The 19,889-nt window shown below is 47.1% G+C and overlaps 1 protein-coding gene across 6 annotated transcripts in view; it reads right to left on the reverse strand.

Moving 5' to 3' along the window:
• The window catches only part of LOC106585489 (sodium bicarbonate cotransporter 3), an 81,414-nt gene that overhangs the window by 18,624 nt on the left and 42,901 nt on the right, over nucleotides 1-19,889 (reverse strand). For 5 of the 6 annotated variants that reach the window (XR_006769998.1, XM_045719040.1, XM_045719042.1 and 2 more), the window contains exons 3-14: nucleotides 18,046-18,189; nucleotides 17,717-17,855; nucleotides 17,450-17,610; nucleotides 17,118-17,306; nucleotides 15,416-15,535; nucleotides 10,371-10,480; nucleotides 4,845-5,002; nucleotides 4,580-4,667; nucleotides 4,302-4,448; nucleotides 4,029-4,129; nucleotides 555-729; nucleotides 297-430 (exon numbers count right to left, since the gene is read on the reverse strand). Coding sequence is in view for 5 of the 6 variants with exons in the window: in XM_045719040.1 (XP_045574996.1) it covers nucleotides 297-430; nucleotides 555-729; nucleotides 4,029-4,129; nucleotides 4,302-4,448; nucleotides 4,580-4,667; nucleotides 4,845-5,002; nucleotides 10,371-10,480; nucleotides 15,416-15,535; nucleotides 17,118-17,306; nucleotides 17,450-17,610; nucleotides 17,717-17,855; nucleotides 18,046-18,189 (1,666 nt within the window). In the remaining variant the exon portion in view is untranslated. The remainder of the gene's footprint in view (nucleotides 1-296; nucleotides 431-554; nucleotides 730-4,028; nucleotides 4,130-4,301; nucleotides 4,449-4,579; nucleotides 4,668-4,844; nucleotides 5,003-10,370; nucleotides 10,481-15,415; nucleotides 15,536-17,117; nucleotides 17,307-17,449; nucleotides 17,611-17,716; nucleotides 17,856-18,045; nucleotides 18,190-19,889) is intronic. The other variant, XM_045719043.1, reaches the window with a different exon arrangement.

Genomic DNA, 19,889 nt, shown 5'->3' on the forward strand with positions numbered 1-19,889 from the left:
GCTCCTGAGTGGTGCAGCGGTCTAAGGCACTGCATCTCAGTGCTAGAGGCGTCACTACAGACCCTGGTTCGATTCCATGATGTATCACAACCGGACGTGATTGGGAGTCCCACAGGCCGGCGCACAATTGGCCCAGTGTCGTCCGGGTTAGGGTTTGGCCATCATTGTAAATAAGAATTTGTTCTTAACTTACTTGCCTAGTTAAATCAAATTCTTGGATTTTCATGACCATACGAACCCTGAGGAGGTGTTTGAGACAGTTGGGACACGGCTCCAGCAGTAGCCTGCACACTCACCTGCAGAATTTGAAGAGGATCTTCTCAAAGACCAGGACTGGTCCGGTGCTGCCCAGGATGGTGAGTGGCTGGCCCGCAAACATGGAGAAGGCCACGCCCGTCAGAGACGCCCCGAACAACGACTCGATCGCACTCTGGGTGAGAGTGATGGGAGATTAGGCAAAGACGGTGAGCAATTACACATTTCTATTGCAAAGTCATCAATAACTATAGACAAATACACAATATTTCCCATTAGTTTCTGGTGACATCACTCACGATGTTTCCCTTGGTGGCCTCACCCAGCAGGCCTCCGAAAGTGATGACAGGGGACATGCAGGCGCAGTAGAGGAACAGTACAGAGGCCAGGCACTGCAGGCTCAGAGCATCCCTAATATCGCTCCACAGGAACGGAGCTTTCCTCCTTACATCCATCACCAGACCCCCAAAGATCCTGACAGAGGAGAGAGAGGGAGGGAGGGAGAGAGAGAGGGAAGACGTAAGAGAGCAGGGAAGCCAGTGAGGGAGTTTTAATAATAGTTTAATTGCTAGAGAGATGTGATATCATCTCTGCACCTTTAGTATTGGGGACAACTCTAAATCAGAGCCTAATTTTAACATTGGGGACAACTCTAAATCAGAGCCAACTCAAACTGGACAGACTAAGTGTAGTAGGCAGTTGGAATATAGCCCGACAATGGAAACCGTGCCAGCTGAGGAGACATAAATGATCGTCACACACACACACACACACACACAGCTCCTGTACAGGTCATGTTTCAGAGAGGGGTCAAGAACAGCATGTCCAAAGCCTACATAGTCTCTTTAAAGTGATGTCACCCTTAATGCCATAGTTATTAACTATCTAACTTCTTCACTGAGCAGAATGCCATTACACAGTAACTGCTGCACAATACAACTCTACTTAGTAGTTCCCATGAAATAAGCACAACTGAAGACCAGTTACCGTAATTTCCGGACTATAAGCCGCTACTTTTTCCCCACGCTTTGAACCTCGCGGCTTAAACAATGACGCGGCTAATATATGGATTTTTCCCGCTTTAAATTTGTTTTCTCCAAAAAAAACACATTGTGACGTGCTCAGTTTTTTGCCGGCATGAAGCTTTCATTAGACCAATGAAATTGCCGAACGGGTTAAGGTCAAACAACTTTTTTGTTTACTGTTTAGATTAAATCGAGCGCTCTCAAACTTCCCATCATTCTGATTACGGTAGTCATTTTGTCACCCTCAACATGGCAAAGACACTGAGAAATGCATATGATGCAGCTTTCAAGTTGAAGGCGATTGATCTGGCTGTTGGAAAAGGAAATAGAGCTGCTGCACGGGAGCTTGGTCTTAATGAGTCGATGATAAGACGTTGGAAACAGCAGTGTGAGGAATTGACTCAGTGCAAAAAGACAACTAAAGCTTACTGCTCATTTTTTTATTTCTTGTTACAAGCCGTGTTTCGTTAAAGCCTATTTATTTTTGTTACAAGCCGTGTTTCGTTAAAGCCTGTGTAAAGTTAATTTGTTTCAATGTACCGGTAGGCACCTGCGGCTTATAGACATGTGCGGCTTATTTATGTTCAAAATAATATATATTTTTTAAATTCAGTGGGTGCGGCTTATATTCAGGTGTGCTCAATAGTCTGGAAATTACGGTAGTAAAAGTAAGGATTCAGAAAGAAATCTAGTATATTTCTGATCTTTTTCATGAACTAGACATACACTATGGTGTGGTCTCAGTATTATTGGAGAGTGAACGGTCTGACTGTTTAACCCTGTTTCATGGCTAGCTCTGGCTTGATGTGTAGACGGTGTGTGTGGGGTGGTGGAGTACTGGTGTGTGGGGTGGTGGAGTACTGGTGTGTAGACGGTGTGTGTGTGTGGGGTGGTGGAGTACTGGTGTGTAGACGGTGTGTGTGTGTGGGGTGGTGGAGTACTGGTGTGTAGACGGTGTGTGTGTGGGGTGGTGGAGTACTGGTGTGTAGACGGTGTGTGTGTGGGGTGGTGGAGTACTGGTGTGTAGACGGTGTGTGTGTGGGGTGGTGGAGTACTGGTGTGTAGACGGTGTGTGTGTGGGGTGGTGGAGTACTGGTGTGTAGACGGTGTGTGTGTGGGGTGGTGGAGTACTGGTGTGTAGACGGTGTGTGTGTGGGGTGGTGGAGTACTGGTGTGTAGACGGTGTGTGTGTGGGGTGGTGGAGTACTGGTGTGTAGACGGTGTGTGTGTGGGGTGGTGGAGTACTGGTGTGTAGACGGTGTGTGTGTGGGGTGGTGGAGTACTGGTGTGTAGACGGTGTGTGTGTGGGGTGGTGGAGTACTGGTGTGTAGACGGTGTGTGTGTGGGGTGGTGGAGTACTGGTGTGTAGACGGTGTGTGTGTGGGGTGGTGGAGTACTGGTGTGTAGACGGTGTGTGTGTGGGGTGGTGGAGTACTGGTGTGTAGACGGTGTGTGTGTGGGGTGGTGGAGTACTGGTGTGTAGACGGTGTGTGTGGGGTGGTGGAGTACTGGTGTGTAGACGGTGTGTGTGTGGGGTGGTGGAGTACTGGTGTGTAGACGGTGTGTGTGTGGGGTGGTGGAGTACTGGTGTGTAGACGGTGTGTGTGTGGGGTGGTGGAGTACTGGTGTGTAGACGGTGTGTGTGTGGGGTGGTGGAGTACTGGTGTGTAGACGGTGTGTGTGTGGGGTGGTGGAGTACTGGTGTGTAGACGGTGTGTGTGTGGGGTGGTGGAGTACTGGTGTGTAGACGGTGTGTGTGGGGTGGTGGAGTACTGGTGTGTAGACGGTGTGTGTGGGGTGGTGGAGTACTGGTGTGTAGACGGTGTGTGTGGGGTGGTGGAGTACTGGTGTGTAGACGGTGTGTGTGGGGTGGTGTAGTACTGGTGTGTAGACGGTGTGTGTGGGGTGGTGGAGTACTGGTGTGTAGACGGTGTGTGTGGGGTGGTGGAGTACTGGTGTGTAGACGGTGTGTGTGGGGTGGTGGAGTACTGGTGTGTAGACGGTGTGTGTGTGGTGGTGTAGTACTGGTGTGTAGACGGTGTGTGTGTGGTGGTGTAGTACTGGTGTGTAGACGGTGTGTGTGGGGTGGTGGAGTACTGGTGTGTAGACGGTGTGTGTGGGGTGGTGGAGTACTGGTGTGTAGACGGTGTGTGTGTGGTGGTGTAGTACTGGTGTGTAGACGGTGTGTGTGGGGTGGTGGAGTACTGGTGTGTAGACGGTGTGTGTGGGGTGGTGGAGTACTGGTGTGTAGACGGTGTGTGTGGGGTGGTGGAGTACTGGTGTGTAGACGGTGTGTGTGTGGTGGTGTAGTACTGGTGTGTAGACGGTGTGTGTGGGGTGGTGGAGTACTGGTGTGTAGACGGTGTGTGTGGGGTGGTGGAGTACTGGTGTGTAGACGGTGTGTGTGGGGTGGTGGAGTACTGGTGTGTAGACGGTGTGTGTGTGGTGGTGTAGTACTGGTGTGTAGACGGTGTGTGTGGGGTGGTGGAGTACTGGTGTGTAGACGGTGTGTGTGGGGTGGTGGAGTACTGGTGAAGTGCTGCTAGATGAAAGGCTGCATTAGACCTCTTCAGCTTCTACATCAGACACATGAAAGACTTTCCAGACCTCTAGTGAACAGCTCTCTTCATGTTTATAATGCTTTTATAATGAGCTGCCAAGGTGACCACTCAGTCTGGCAGCTCCTTTTCATCAAAAGGGATTAAAGAAAACCCATTGTGTGTGTTTGTGTGTGAGAGAGAGACCCACCTCCCTGTCCTCTGTAGCTCTGGTCCTGCTTGGTGCTGGTCTTCCTTGAAGGACTCATTATGGGCAGAGCCGTTGGGCAATGAGGGCATCTTCCTCTTGTCCTGTGTAGAGAGAAAAGCCCCCCACAGGCCAGGTTACTGCACAGCCCTCAACATTCTAACCATCCGTACTGGACACACACCGTGTCCACAGCGGTTCTCTTACAATATTACCCATCAGCATGTCTCACACGTTCAATAGCAGCCAACCAACATCTTCGTCCAGATCCCTCACCTGAGACGGGACACTCTTGGGGGGCTCGATTCGTATCGTAGGGTCCCACTCTCCTGGGGGTAGGACGGTCACCTGGTCCAGAAACTCATCTATCCCCGACAGCAGATCGTTCCGGTCTTTGGCCTTGTATGCTACATCATGGAAGACCTGGCACAGGACGACAACAGCAGTCTCTCAAACGACATGTCACTGCTTCTGACGTCACAGCATGGGACCAATCGGTGATTGGCCAAGGTTGAAATTAGACCAATCCAGAGCTGTGTTGTAGTGCTCCTCACCTCGTCTGTCATCAGCGTGGCGATGGAGCGGCCGATCTCGTGGTACTGAGGACCCTTCCCAAACGGACCCAGCAGCAGGAACAGGAACCTGAGCAATAGGAGAGCAGGATAGAATCAGAGTCCATCCAAGCACACACCACCGCACACCCCCCTCAACACACAATAGATTTTTCCAAAATTGTCGTCTATTGCCATAACTCCTTCACAGTCAAAATAACTAAATGCCTGTCATACGATTCAGATAAGTGCATGTACACACTGTTACCTGGTGGGTACGGGCACCTCAGTGAGACCAGTGAGCAGCACGGCGGGGGACAGCCTGATGAAGGCTATGATTGGTCGCTCCAGGAATTCCACCTCTCCCACCAGCACGTTGGAAGCCTCCGCGCCCGGAGGGATCTTCTTCATGAAGTTCATGTCCACCTGGGAGGTTGAAGGTCACAGGGTTAAACAGGAAGAATACCTTCTTGGATGTTCCTGAAGTTGAATTGTATTGGCCATGCAGGGTTCATACACATTTAGACAGATTGAATTTCAGGACTTTAAACCAGAAATGTGGTATCAACACTTGGAGGCTGCCCTCTGATCCCATGTAGTCTACCATCTCCTGTCGTTGTGCAAGGCACTTAACCCCCCACAAAGTAGAATCCCTGTTAGGCAACTGTATAAACACATGTGGTCAACCCTCAGTCTGGAGAGCTGATGGGTGTGCAGGCTTTTGATACAGCCCTGTTCGAACACGTTGCAGTCAGTTTATCAAGGTCCGGTTGAGCAGCTCATTTCTAAAATATATTTTATTTTGCTAGAGGACTAAAATAATACATGGAATAAAAGCCTTCACTCATTAGCTCTCCTGGAGGATGGTTGACCTCCCTTGATGTAAAACATATTTGGTGGAAATGTTGCTATGGCTTTATCCAATAATTTGCTCATTCAATATATCAAAGATCATATAGGGGAAACGCATAGAGGAAACACTGAACAGTTAACTAGAGAGAGAGAACTAGCCAGGCTACAGGATTTGAATTGGCTACCAACTCAGTCTGTTCTCGATCATATTTTATAGGCCTTGAGCAATGGCCCACTGGTACACATGCAGGTGATGACACAGATGCACTGAGGTGTCATATTCCGATCCTGGCTGATTTTTATGTGACTGGTAAAAAATATGTGCCCAAATAAAATACATGAAAAAAAAGTATTCTTTTCAGATTTTATCATTTTCTAAAACTTTTCCAGGACTGGAAAACATTGTAAAATTCCAGGACTTTTCCAAGATTTCAGGCCGTACCAACCCTACATTATGTGTTTGCCAAATTTCTACAAAATTCTCAGTTATAAACTGTGGAAAAATATAAGATGTGTGTTTTGGTAACATGGTCAGTTACTGAGGATGTGTGTATAGACGGGTAGTTTGGGAGTTGTACTACCCCCCCCAAAAAAAATAACCAGCGCATGTACACCATTAATCACATGTACCGGGCAAGTAGCCTGCGGATCAGGAGTTAAGGAGACGGGGTACCTGATCCCCTACACCGTGGACGCTAGCCACAAACTACCCCCGCACCGTGAACGCTACCCACAAACTACCCCCGCACCGTGGACGCTACCCACAAACTACCCCCGCACCGTGGACGCTACCCACTACCCCTACACGCTACCCCTACACGCTACCCACTTCCCCTACACGCTACCCCTACCCACTTCCCCTACACCGTGGACGCTACCCACTTCCCCTACACCGTGGACGCTACCCACTTCCCCTACACCGTGGACGCTACCCACTAACCCTACACCGTGGACGCTACCCACTTCCCCTACACCGTGGACGCTACCCACTTCCCCTACACCGTGGACGCTACCCACTTCCCCTACACCGTGGACGCTACCCACTTCCCCTACACCGTGGACGCTACCCACTTCCCCTACACCGTGGACGCTACCCACTTCCCCTACACCGTGGACGCTACCCACTTCCCCTACACCGTGGACGCTACCCACTTCCCCTACACCGTGGACGCTACCCACTTCCCCTACACCGTGGACGCTACCCACTTCCCCTACACCGTGGACGCTACCCACTACCCCTACACCGTGGACGCTACCCACTACCCCTACACCGTGGACGCTACCCACTACCCCTACACCGTAGACGCTACCCACTTCCCCTACACCGTAGACGCTACCCACTTCCCCTACACCGTAGACGCTACCCACTTCCCCTACACCGTAGACGCTACCCACTTCCCCTACACCGTAGACGCTACCCACTTCCCCTACACCGTAGACGCTACCCACTTCCCCTACACCGTAGACGCTACCCACTTCCCCTACACCGTAGACGCTACCCACTAACCCTACCCCACTGGACCCTACCCACTAACCCTACCCCACTGGACCCTACCCACTACCCCTACACCATTGGACCCTACCCACTACCCCTACACCATTGGACCCTACCCACTACCCCTACACCATTGGACCCTACCTACTACCCCTACACCATTGGACCCTACCCACTACCCCTACACCATCGGACCCTACCCACTACCCCTACACCATTGGACCCTACCCACTACCCCTACACCATTGGACCCTACCCACTACCCCTACACCATTGGACCCTACCCACTACCCCTACACCATTGGACCCTACCCACTACCCCTACACCATTGGACCCTACCCACTACCCCTACACCATTGGACCCTACACCATTGGACTCTACCCACTACCCCTACACCATTGGACCCTACCCACTTACACTATGGATGCTTCCGTCAGAAGCGATGACATCAAACAGGACACCTAATAAATAATAAATCACATAGAATATGTGTGGTTGCTGCTGGAATATATCTGTGCTGCTGACAGCTGTACTGCTGCACAAAAAAAGATAATGAAAACATCAGATTCTCTGAACCACGGTCGGACCACTACAGACAGATCAACACAGTCACAACACTGCAGTTACACACACACACGGCACTGGCAGGTAACATGTCATGTACAGTCACGTCACGGTACAACACAGTCTCATGGATCAGCCAGGGACAACACAACAGCACTGATTGGCCAGGGCCAGTGATTGACAGGAGAGAGGACTTACTGCAGGCCTCCTGGCACCCCCGCCCCGGGAACCACAACTACAGTGGCAAGTCTGCTGAGGGCGGGACAAACAGGGGCACAACTTAATTCAGATCACACCACAAGCTGAGCTCACTCAGCTAGGGTTCAATCTGGATCCATGATGTCACCTCTTTTATTATAAAGATCATCCTCATAATACACTGTTCTCATTTTTTCACCTTTATTTAACCAGGTAGGCTAGTTGAGAACAAGTTCTCATTTGCAACTGCGACCTGGCCAAGATAAAGCATAGCAATTTGACACATAGAACAGAGTTACACATGGAATAAACAAAACATACAGTCAATAATACAGTAGAACAAAAGAAAACAAAAAGTGTATATACAGTGAGTGCAAATGAGGTAAGTTAAGGCAATAAATAGGCCATGGTGGCGAAGTAATTACAATATAGCAATTAAACACTGGAATGGTAGATGTGCAGAAGATGAATGAGCAAGTAGAGATACTGGGGTGAAAAGGAGCAAGATAAATAAATAAATACAGTATGGGGATGAGGTAGGTAGATAGCCCATCTGTAAACAGCCCATCTATGTACAGGTGCAGTGATCTGTGAGCTCATACCCATCAGTCCCCCAAGGAGCGGAAACCAGTCCCTTTGTTCAGTATCCAGCGCCACCATGTGTTATTTCAAATGAGATTGAATACAGTCTGAATGCATTGTATATCCGACCCCTTGACCTTTTCCACTTGTCACATTCAATTCATTAGTTACCTCAATCTACACACAATACCCCATAATGACCAAGCGAAAACAGGTTTTTAGAAATTCATATTTGAAATGTTTCTACAACTTGATTGGAGTTCACCTGTGGTAAATTCAATTGATTGAACATGATTTGGAAAGGCACACACCTGTCTATATAAGGTCCCACAGTTGGCAGTGCATGTCAGAGCAAAAACCAAGCAATGAGGTCGAAGGAATTGTCTGTAGAGCTCCGAGACAGGATTGTGTTGAGACACAGATCTGGGGAAGGCTACCAAATAATTTCTGCAGCATTGAAGGTCCACAAGAACACAGTGGCCTCCATCATTCTTAAATGGAAGGAGTTTGGAACCAAGACTCTTCCTAGACCTGGCCACCTGGCCAAAACTGAGCAATCGGGGGGGAAAAGGGCCTTGGTCAGGGAGGTGACCAAGAACCCGATGGTCACTCTGACAGAACTCCAGAGTTCCTCTGTGGAGATGGCTGTCCTTCTGGAAGGTTCTCCCATGTCTGCAGCACTCCACCAATCAGACCTTTATCCTAGAGTGGCCAGACAGAAGCCACTCCTCAGTAAAAGGCATGACAGTCCACTTGGAGTTTGCCGAAAGACAACTAAAGACTCTCAAACGAAGAGAAACAAGATTCTCTGGTCTGATGAAACCAAGATTGAACTCTTTGGCCTGAATGCCATGTGTCACGTCTAGAAGAAACCTGGAACCATCCCCTACATTGAAGCATGGTGGTGGCAGCATCATGCTGTGGGGATGTTTTTCAGCGGCAGGGACTGGGAGACTAGTCGGGATCGAAGGAAAGAGATCTTTGAAGAAAACCTGCTCCAAAGCGCTCGGGACCTCGGACTGGGGTGACGGTTCACCTTCCAAGACAATGCAGGAGTGGCTTGGGACAAGTCTCTGAATGTCCTTGAGTGGCCCACCCAGAGCCCCGATTTGAACCCGATCGAACATCTCTGGAGAGACCTGAAAATAGAGCTTGAGAGGATCTGCAGTGTCATACCCAAGAAGAATTGAGGCTGTAATCAATGCCAAAAGTGCTTCAACAAAGTACTGAGTAAAGGGTCTGAATACTTATGTAAAATGTGATTTCAGTTATTATTTTATTTCTAAAAACCTGTTTTTGCTTTGTCATTATGGGGTATTATGTGTAGATTGAAGGATTAAAAAAAATAAATAATTGTAGAATAAGGTTGTAACGTAACAAAATGTGGAAAAAGTCAAGGGATCTGAAATCTTATTGAATGCACTGTATAAACCCTGGATTTCTGATGCTATGTATTGGCCAATCAGAGGCTTTGAAGCCAGCAGCTGCCATATTGACTTCTCTGTAGAGCCCTGCATGGGCATGAACTTTAAGCCCGAGCCCTTCCTATGCTGTGACGTTCAGGTCCTACCCAGGCCCGATTGCTTCAAACAAACTAAAGTCCCGTCCCTGACCGAAACCAAAAATAACTTCCTCCATTAGTAAATCCATTAGCTGCTCTGTCAGTCTCACCCTGCGCGCAGCTCGCTCTGCATGCACTCTGCTCATGGCGGCTCTGAGGGAGTATCCATAGCAACGGCTCTGCTAGGGCTGCTCAATGACGAGACATGACAGAGCAGTTAGCTACTTTGTCACTAACAAAACAAGGAACATTATTTCCTGTGAAATAATCTCTCCTGTCTTATATTTGATGAGGTTGAAGCACTTCTGACACCATGTTATGATCGTTGTCAGATATGACTATTGCGCAGCAGAGCATGAGCAAATGGCAGCTTCAAAATGTTTGTGATCAATTTAGTGATACACGGGCCCTGCCCGTACCCTAGTTAATGATAAAAAAAGGCCCTAACCCAATGTATAATGTCGGGTAGCTGAGCTCTACTTGTCTGTCCTCGTGGCCGTGGGTCTACACACTGCTCAGCAGTGGGAGGAGAGACGTTACCTTGCTGAAGTCCACAGTGCTGTTCTCTCTGCTTCCTCCACTGATGCGGCTCTCACTCGGTTTACTGTTCTCCAGGTTCCCAGGAGCTGATTGGGGGGACGCCAGGAGGCCTGCCCAAGGGGAGGAGGAGGATGAGGGGGAGGGGGTAGAAGAAACCATTGGTCAATTGAACAGTAAAGTTGTGTGTATGGCCGTTATGAATGGGGAATTGGTACAATTTGTAGACGTACACAATTATGTGTCTGAGAAGGAGAGCGGGGGGGGGGGGCTATGTATGTGTGACTCAGTGAGTTTGAGAGTTTGTTCAGACATGCAGCTGCTCTGTACATGCTGGGTGAGAAACTCCACGTATCACAACAAAGTCATTAGAGATGGTAGAAATAACTAAACAGTGGGGGGGTCAATTAGGTAGACACCCATAGACATCCTCTGTGTTTACAGGACCAACCCTACGGAGGCTGGAGTTGGACAGAAAGGTTTCAGAGGGAGATTAGTGGTGGAATGTGCTCCAATGGGGCCCTGCCTGTCTGCGTCAATCCCCTGTTTCTTACTGAACCAGTCAGCCAAGATACACCACATGGTCCAGCTAGACAGCACATTAAAGGCTGGGAAAAAATAGAACACACTCACATGTTGGTATTCACACACACACACACACACACACACACACACACACACACACACACACCCTCAGCCTCTTGTTGTAAAAACGTATTTTGACCTCTCATCTTACAGTCTATGAACCTTGCCAATTGAAACTAGGACTTGCTATGGAACTCACTCTGTGTAATACTGTGCATATGGGGGTGAAACCTGAGCACGCCTAACATTAAACCCTGATATCATTTATTAGCCAGTGGTAATGGGGGTAATAGTGCCTGATTTCAATAACATAGGGCCAACTTAATGTAAACAGTTACCAAACTTTATAAAAGGGTAACTCTCAACTCCAAATTCAGCCTTTGCCCAAACCGTTCACATTTTCAGGTGAGAAGTTGTGGGTAGCAGGGAAATTGCTCATAAATATTCATTTTTGTGGGTGGGTAAACGTAGTAGTACCTGATCCCAACACTAAAGCATTCTCACCAGAAGTCCACTGGCATGTGCTGATAATAAAATTATGTGCATCTCGAGCAAATATGGCTCTGGACAGTCAGCTCTCAGTGGAAAGGTGGTGAGTTCCTGACATCTACTGCCACTGGCGGTGTAAATTAAAATCCCCAATGTAGTGCAAAAAAATTATGATAATACATTGAAATGTGGACTAACATTTATTGCGGTATTGTGTTGGGGGAAAAAAGCAAATCATCACCTTGATAATGAAGATTAGGGGCTCAATTCAATCCAACCCACATTGCAGTATTAATGCAGTAGCTCTTGGTAAAATTAACTCAGAATAGTCTTTGGTACTGTATAAAAACCTACAACTACTACCAAGGCCACCCCTCTCATAGGCATGCGTTCACTTTTCAGAATTAGAAGTGTGTGGGCACAGGATGAATATTGTAAATAAAAATGTTTTTATCTATCCATCCATCGATCTATATACAGTTGAAGTCGGAAGTTTACATAGACAAATACATATAAACTCCGTTTTTCACAATTCCTGACATTTAGTCATAGTAAAAATTCCCTGTCTTAGATCAGTTAGGATCAACACTTTATTTTAAGAATGTGAAATGTCAGAATAATAGTAGAGAGAATGACTTATTTCAGCTTTATTTCTTTCATCACATTCCCAGTGGGTCAGAAGTTTACATACACTCAATTAGTATTTGGTAGCATTGCCTTTAAATTGTTTAACTTAGCTCAAACGCTTTGGGTAGCCTTCTACAAGCTTCCCACAATAAATTGGGTGAATCTTGGCCCATTCCTCCTGACAGAGCTGGTGTATCTGAGTCAGGTTTGTAGGCCTCCTTGCTCGCACACGCTTCAGTTCTGCCCACACATTTTCTATAGGATTGAGGTCAGGGCTTTGTGATGGCCACTCCAATACCTTGACTTTGTTGTCCTTAAGCCATTTTGCCACAACTTTGGAAGTATGCTTGGGGTCATTGTCCATTTGGAAGACCCCATTTGCAACCAAGATTTAACTTCCTGACTGAGGTCTAGAGATGTTGCTTCAATATATCCACGTCATTTTCCTTCTTCATGAAGCCATATATTTTGTGAAGTGCACCAGTCCCTCCTGCAGCAAAGCACCCCCACAACATGGTGCTGCCACCTCCGTGCCTCACTGTTGGGATGGTGTTCGTTGGCTTACAAGCCTCCCCCTTTTTCCTCCAAACATAACGATGGTCATTATGGCCAAACAGTCCATTTTTGTTTCATCAGACCAGAGGACATTTCTCCAAAAAGTACAATCTTTGTCCCTATGTGCTGTCGCAAACCGGAGTCTGGCTTTTTTATGGCAGTTTTGGAGCAGTGGTTTCTTCCTTGCTGAGCGGTATAGCACTCGTTTTTCTGTGGATATAGATACTTTTGTACCGGTTTCCTCCAGCATCTTCACAAGGTCCTTTGCTGTTGTTCTGGGATTGATTTGCACTTTTCGCACCAAAGTACGTTCATCTCTAGGAAACATAACGCGTCTCCTTCCTGAGCAGTATGATTACTGCATGGTCCCATGGTGTTTATACTTGCATACTATTGTTTGTACAGATGAGCGTGGTACCTTCAGGTGTTTGGAAATTGCTGCCAAGGATGAACCAGACTTGTGGAGGTCTTCAATTATTTTTCTGAGGTCTTGGCTGATTTCTTTTGATTTTCCCATGATGTCAAGCAAAGAGGCACTGAGTTTGAAGGTAGGCCTTGAAATACATCCACAGGTACACCTCCAATTATGTCAATAAGCCTATCAGAAGCTTCTAAAGCCATGACATCATTTTCTGGAATTTTCCAATCTGTTTAAAGGTACAGTCACATACACTAAGTTATGTAAACTTCTGACATACTGGAATTGTGGTACAGTGAATTATAAGTGAAATAATCTGTCTGTAAACAATTGTTGGAAAAATGACTTGTGTCATGCACAAAGTAGATGTCCTAACCGACTTTCCAAAACTATAGTTTGTTAATAAGAAATGTGTGGACTGGTTGAAAAATGAGTTTTAAATTACTCCAACCTAAGTGTATGTAAACTTCCAACTTCAACTGTACACATCTCTGCCCCATGTGGGATTAGAACTCACAACCATTGAACTATGAGCCATTGTCATCTATTTCTTGTAACGATGGATGTACAGTGGGGGGAAAAGTATTTGATCCCCTGCTGATTTTGTATGTTTGCCCACTTACAAAGAACTGATCAGTCTATAATTTGAATGGTAGGTTTATTTGAACAGTGAGAGACAGAATAACAACAAAAAAATCCAGAAAAACACATGTCAAAAATGTTAGAAAATGATTTGCATTTTGATGAGGGAAATAAGTATTTGACCCCTCTACAAAACATGACTTAGTACTTGGTGGCAAAACTCTTGGCAATCACAGAGGTCTGACGTTTCTTGTAGTTGGCCACTAGGTTTGCACACATCTCAGGAGGGATTTTGTCCCACTCCTCTTTGCAGATCTTCTCCAAGTCATTAAGGTTTTGAGGCTGACGTTTGGCAACTCGAACCTTCAGCTCCCTCAACAGATTTTCTATGGGATTAAGGACTGGAGACTGGCTAGGCCACTCCAGGACCTTAATGTGTTTCTTCTTGAGCCACTCCTTTGTTGCCTTGGCCGTGTGTTTTGGGTCATTGTCATGCTGGAATACCCATCCACGACCCATTTTCAATGCCCTGGCTGAGGGAAGGATGTTCTCACCCAAGATTTGACAGTACATGGCCCAGTCAAATGATCCGGTTAGCAGAAAAACACCCCCAAAGCATAATGTTTCCACCTCCATGTTTGACGGTGGAGATGGTGTTCTTGGGGTCATAGGCAGCATTCCTCCTCCTCCAAACACGGCGAGTTGAGTTGATGCCAAAGAGCTCCATTTTGGTCTCATCTGACCACAACACTTCCACCCAGTTGTCCTCTGAATCATTCAGATGTTCATTGGCAAACTTCAGACGGGCATGTATATGTATTCTTGAGCAGGGGGACCTTGCGGGCGCTGCAGGATTTCAGTCCTTCACGGCGTAGTGTGTTACCAATTGTTTTCTTGGTGGCTATGGTACCAGCTGCCTTGAGATCATTAACAAGATCCTCCAGTGTAGTTCTGGGCTGATTCCTCACCGTTCTCATGATCATTGCAACCCCACGAGGTGAGATCTTGCATGGAGCCCCAGGCCGAGGGATATTGACAGTTCTTTTGTGTTTCTTCCATTTGCGAATAATCGCACCAACTGTTGTCACCTTCTCAACAAGCTGCTTGGCAATGGTCTTGTAGCCCATTCCAGCCTTGTGTAGGTCTACAGTCTTGTCCCTGACATCCTTGGAGAGCTCTTTGGTCTTGGCCATGGTGGAGAGTTTGGAATCTGATTGATTGATTGCTTCTGTGGACAGGTGTCTTTTTTACAGGTAACAAGCTGCGGTTAGGAGCACTCCCTTTAAGAGTGTGCTCCTAATCTCAGCTCGTTACCTGTATAAAAGACACATGGGAGCCAGAAATCTTTCTGATTGAGAGGGGGTCAAATACTTATTTCCCTCATTAAAATGCAAATCAATTTATAAACATTTTTGACATGCGTTTTTCTCGATATTTTTGTTGTTATTCTGTCTCTCACTGTTCAAATAAACCTACCATTCAAATTATAGACTGATCCTTTCTTTATCAGTGGGCAAACGTACAAAATCAGCAGGGGATCAAATACTTTTTCGCCCCACTGTAGCTACAAATAAACATATAATCCTCATAGCCTACATGTTTTTTTTTCCTTTCGTAAAAGATGCATGAAACCGGTAAGCAAAAACGTTGAATTTGGTCATATGCGGAAATGTGCATTCCTGCCTTTAGAATTTTGAGTAACGTCAGTAGTCTAGTCAAGGAAGCGTCATGCAAAATATATATTGGCACACTCCACTTACCAAGACCATTGCCAAATAAGGCATGCGGTCACCTGTTTTTATAGTAAGCCTCGAGGTGGTACCACCAAGCACATCCAGAAGGGAGTGTATTTCATACCGAACCGCTCCCTTGAGATGACGTAGAGGAACCTTCTCAAGGTGTGATGTAACCGCTGGGGGAAATGAGATTAACAGTAAATCAAAATAGTTCTTTCGCAACCAACTGTGGAAATGAAGACCAGAATTGACGTGTTTCACTATAACTAAGTCTAAACCATCTGGTTCTATTTTGATGAAATGTACCCTTTAAGTGCTTCACAAGTCATCAAGCACACAGACAGACACATACAATGTTAAGGACCGAGAGGGGTCAGATTATGTAAGGTGAAGAAGGTGTGGAGCGAGGGTTTCATGCTATTTGCAGGATATTTAACCTGATGGAGGTGGGGGGAGGAGCTGCACCAGGCGGGCAGGGTCTGCACCCTCAGACTCCTCCTTGTGGTCCTTGACTAGACAGGACTGGAGCCTCAGTTCCTCCACATCTGGAGCATGGACCACCACACTGGGGATACTCCAGCTCCTACCCTCACCAGCTGCTAACCCAATCTCTGGGTCTAGGTCTGGGTCAGTCAGAGGGGTGGAAGACAGGCAGGGAGGGGTGGGTCTGGGCCAGTCAAAGGAGGGGTGGGGGACAGGCAGGGAGGGGTGGAGGATCTGCATCTCGCTAGGGGAGGGGAGTTCTGGGGGGTGCTGGCACTGAGCAGGAAGCGGCTGAGGAACTGAGACCCCCTGGACTCCCTTGAGGAGGGAGGGGCGGGAGGTCGATAGACTTCCTATGGAGGGGGCAAGGGTAGTTTGTAAAGGAGAGAAGACTGGATGGAAAAAGAAAAGAGGGAGAGGGAAAAATAAATCAAGAAGGGTAGAAATCCTAAATGTGTGTTGGGAACGATGTTCTTCATGCTACGAAGCCCAGGCCTTGGAAGTGTCTTGTTAGTGGAAGTCAAAGACAAAGAGCAGGGGCATATTCAGTACATCCCAAAACGTCACATGGAACATTTGCACAACGTACATGGAGCCGCAGTAAACCAGGAGAGATTAAGTCAAGATCAATTAACATCGGTCATAATGCCAACTGCCCACAAACAGCAGCAGACATGTTCAGAACACACACAAAAACATTGTTTAGCAACCTTTTGCAACAATGTTACAGAAACGCAATAAATGCCGCGGTTACATCACACTTTAATAAGGATATACTATAGGTCACTCAAAAGGACCAATCACAAGCAAGGGGAAGCTGACCAATAATCTTCAACTGTGATTTCATTTCTACATGATGTGCACAGATTTACTTTGGTTTTAAGTTATTAACTATTAGCCTATTACAACAGTTCAACACAAAACCATCTTTCCAGGAGAAAACACAATCCAGTGCACAAAACAAACTCAGACTCATCACTGCAGTGTTCAAGAACAGTCATGATGGGAAAATCACATGCCAGTAAAAGGCCCATGCACCAATCAGATCTTGCCCATCGTCTTGTCACTCAATTACCTCAGCCAATTGACACTTCTTTAAAAAGACCCAACCCACTTCATAAAAGAACATGTGCAAAGTACATACATTCAATCTGTCAAAACACGGCTAAACTGCAGTAAAAAAGGGTGTAAATAAACCATTCTTTTATAGAAGAGCTGAAATGAGGGGATAAAGAGCAGAAGAGGAAAAAGGCGAGGTGCAGCGAGGGCCCTCACCGTTTCTCTCAAGCAGGTGTGGGTCAGATTGTTTCTTGCCGATGTCAGCGAAGGAGCGCACCAGAGGGATGCGGTTGCTGAGCTTCTTCTCGTTCTGGTGGTGGTGTCTCTTCAACATGGCCTCCCTCACCTTCTGCCTCAACCCCTCCTCCAGCTGAGCTGACGCCACCATGCTGTCTATCACCATGTCTATGGGGGTGTACAGGGTAGACTGCATGCTTTATTCAACAGTTACATGCTTTATTCAACAGTTACATGCTTTATTCAACACATTCAACTTTCAGACACAGACACAGTAAAATATCTGCAGAGACATATATACACACACACACCTGCGATCTCCTCAATAGTGTTAGCTCTCATGTCCAACATGACAGTGCCGTTGAGGATGCAGCTGCGGAGCTCGAAGAGGCTGTGTAGAGACAGCGTGGCTACGTAGGGCTTACTCCAACGCTCCCCTCCATCCTCCACGTCTTCCTCAAACTTCAACCACCTACACACACACACACACACACACACACATCAGATTAAAGGAGTTGTTGATGTGGTTGGATGAGGAAACATCCACTAGGAGTAGTGAGGAAGGGTGTGCGTCGTGCCTGGCTGTCTCCCTCCACTCGTAGACGTGTCCGTCCCGGAAGAACAGCTCGTCCAGCTCAGTGAACAGGTCGTGGGGCATGTGCTCTTCATCATCATCCTCTGTCCCCAGGATAAACTGGACCCGCTGGGATGGGGTGTCTGAAACACAGGGGGTACAGGTGGAAGATGGGTAATGTAGTACAACCAAGGGGAATATTAGTGGAAAAAGGCCAGTAAAAGGTTTGGTATAGGAAACAGGGCTGGAGAATGGAGATATGGCAATAGAGCTGATCTGAGGACAGTGAATGAAGCAGACGTTAAGGTGGGAGAGTGAACTGGTCTTAGCTACCATAGGAAGGAGACTCTCGTCCATCTTCACGGTCCGAGCGGTCTCTCCTCTTGCGGTGGTGTCTGTGGCCGCGGTGGCGGTGGTGCCTCCGTTTGGTCTCTCTGCCCAGAGGAACATGGACACCCACATAGACCGCTCTGTGACCTGGAAACAGGGTAGAGAGAGACATGGTCAATCACGGTCTATCATGTATAATAGTCTTATCTGCAGTTGGGCTGGGTATATACACTGTGCATTTAAAAATCTGAATTGTCAATACGGTTCTTCGTAATTCATATTGATTGATTTCAGCGTTCTACAATCTTTAGACCGCCTTTCTTTACAGGCCCAAAATGGCATGAGACAAATGCAGTTGTTTTCATACACTGCAGCCACCCTTTAGTTACCATCACACACACGTCTTCCTGTCTGTTGTTTACGTACGTCACACACAATGGTTAACCTTCCCTCTTATCCTCCTCTCAATTTCTACCGTGTCAAGTGGCCATACCTGAAGCGTTAAATGAATGGACGAGTTACGTGCCGTTCTGACAGCAGCTAAGAATGGATAGAAAGGACGTCACTGCCTAAGACCCGCTGCTCGTTGTCAGGACATGGGGAAAGGAGAAGGACATGTAGCCTGCTCTTTGTGCTTATAAACACACTATCTTTTGAGAGCTGGGAGCGTTAAACCGTTCTGGATGGCATACTACTGACGTCAGTCTGGACAGAGCAGATAAATGGACCAGGAGGGAGGACTACAGCATGGTGGGTCTTCATCACACCCCTGTCACATACATGTAATATGGCATAGCCCACTAAGCTCAATGGAGGGGGGGGGGGGGCTAGCATAGGAAGCATAGCATAGAGAGAAACACTACCTAATCCCCCCAGTTCCTCTCTGGTGTCTGGATCAGCTAAGGAAGGTCTGTGATACTCAACTGATACCCCTGCAGGGTTTCCTGTCCAAAAGTACTTAGTTCCTTCCATTTACATGGATGACAGAGACACACAACAACCCTAATAATATAACTAAAATCGTTATTGTTCCAGGCTTCCAGCTAACATCTTTATTGTATCTCTGGGCGTTCCTAGGAATAAATAACATTCAGGTCAGAGGTTTTCCTCTGTGGTTTCCATTAGCACCTCTGGGTTGTCAGCTGTAATGTTCTGCGCAGTAGGAGGAGTCCCTGGGCCACGCACGCACACAGCCAGTAGATAAACAATTGTCTTCATAACACTGCCGCTGGCTGGGGTCAGGTCTCCTGCAGGCTGCCACGGTCTCCACTGAGACACAGTGCACATCAATTACTATGTAGGCCTACCCCGTACCCGTGCATATCTACTCACAACTGGTGCCCCTTGAATATAGACAAGTTAACGTTACTCACTGTGGATTTATTATTACGTCTTTTACTTTTCTATTATTATTTTCTCTGTGTGGTTAGGAAGGGCCTGTAATTAAACATTTCACTGTTAGTCTAAACCTGGTCTACGTAGCACGTGACCAATACAGTTTGACGTCAACACCTGTTACCTCCCACTATAGACAACCAGTAGTTAGAGACCAAAACTCACTATTTCCTGTCTTTCACATTTCAGAAACAATCGTCTGACTTGTGAGACTAGGCTCTTAGGCAGGCTCATGATCAATGTTCCCTGCCTCAAATTATTTCTGGCACTGAGCAAATTTCAGTTATGCTGAGCACAAACGTGAACGTTTTGCGTTTACTGTGAACACCGAGGCTGTACCCGCTTTAAGTTAGTTTAACCGTGGCCAAGTAGGCTACCGTGCCCATTGGATCATAATGCAGTCCTACCAGAGTGGCTGTGAGACCCGGCGGTAGGATTTTACAGTGAGGAGG

Source organism: Salmo salar, chromosome ssa05, assembly GCF_905237065.1.
Source record: "Salmo salar chromosome ssa05, Ssal_v3.1, whole genome shotgun sequence".
Classification (NCBI taxonomy): Eukaryota; Metazoa; Chordata; class Actinopteri; order Salmoniformes; family Salmonidae; genus Salmo; species Salmo salar.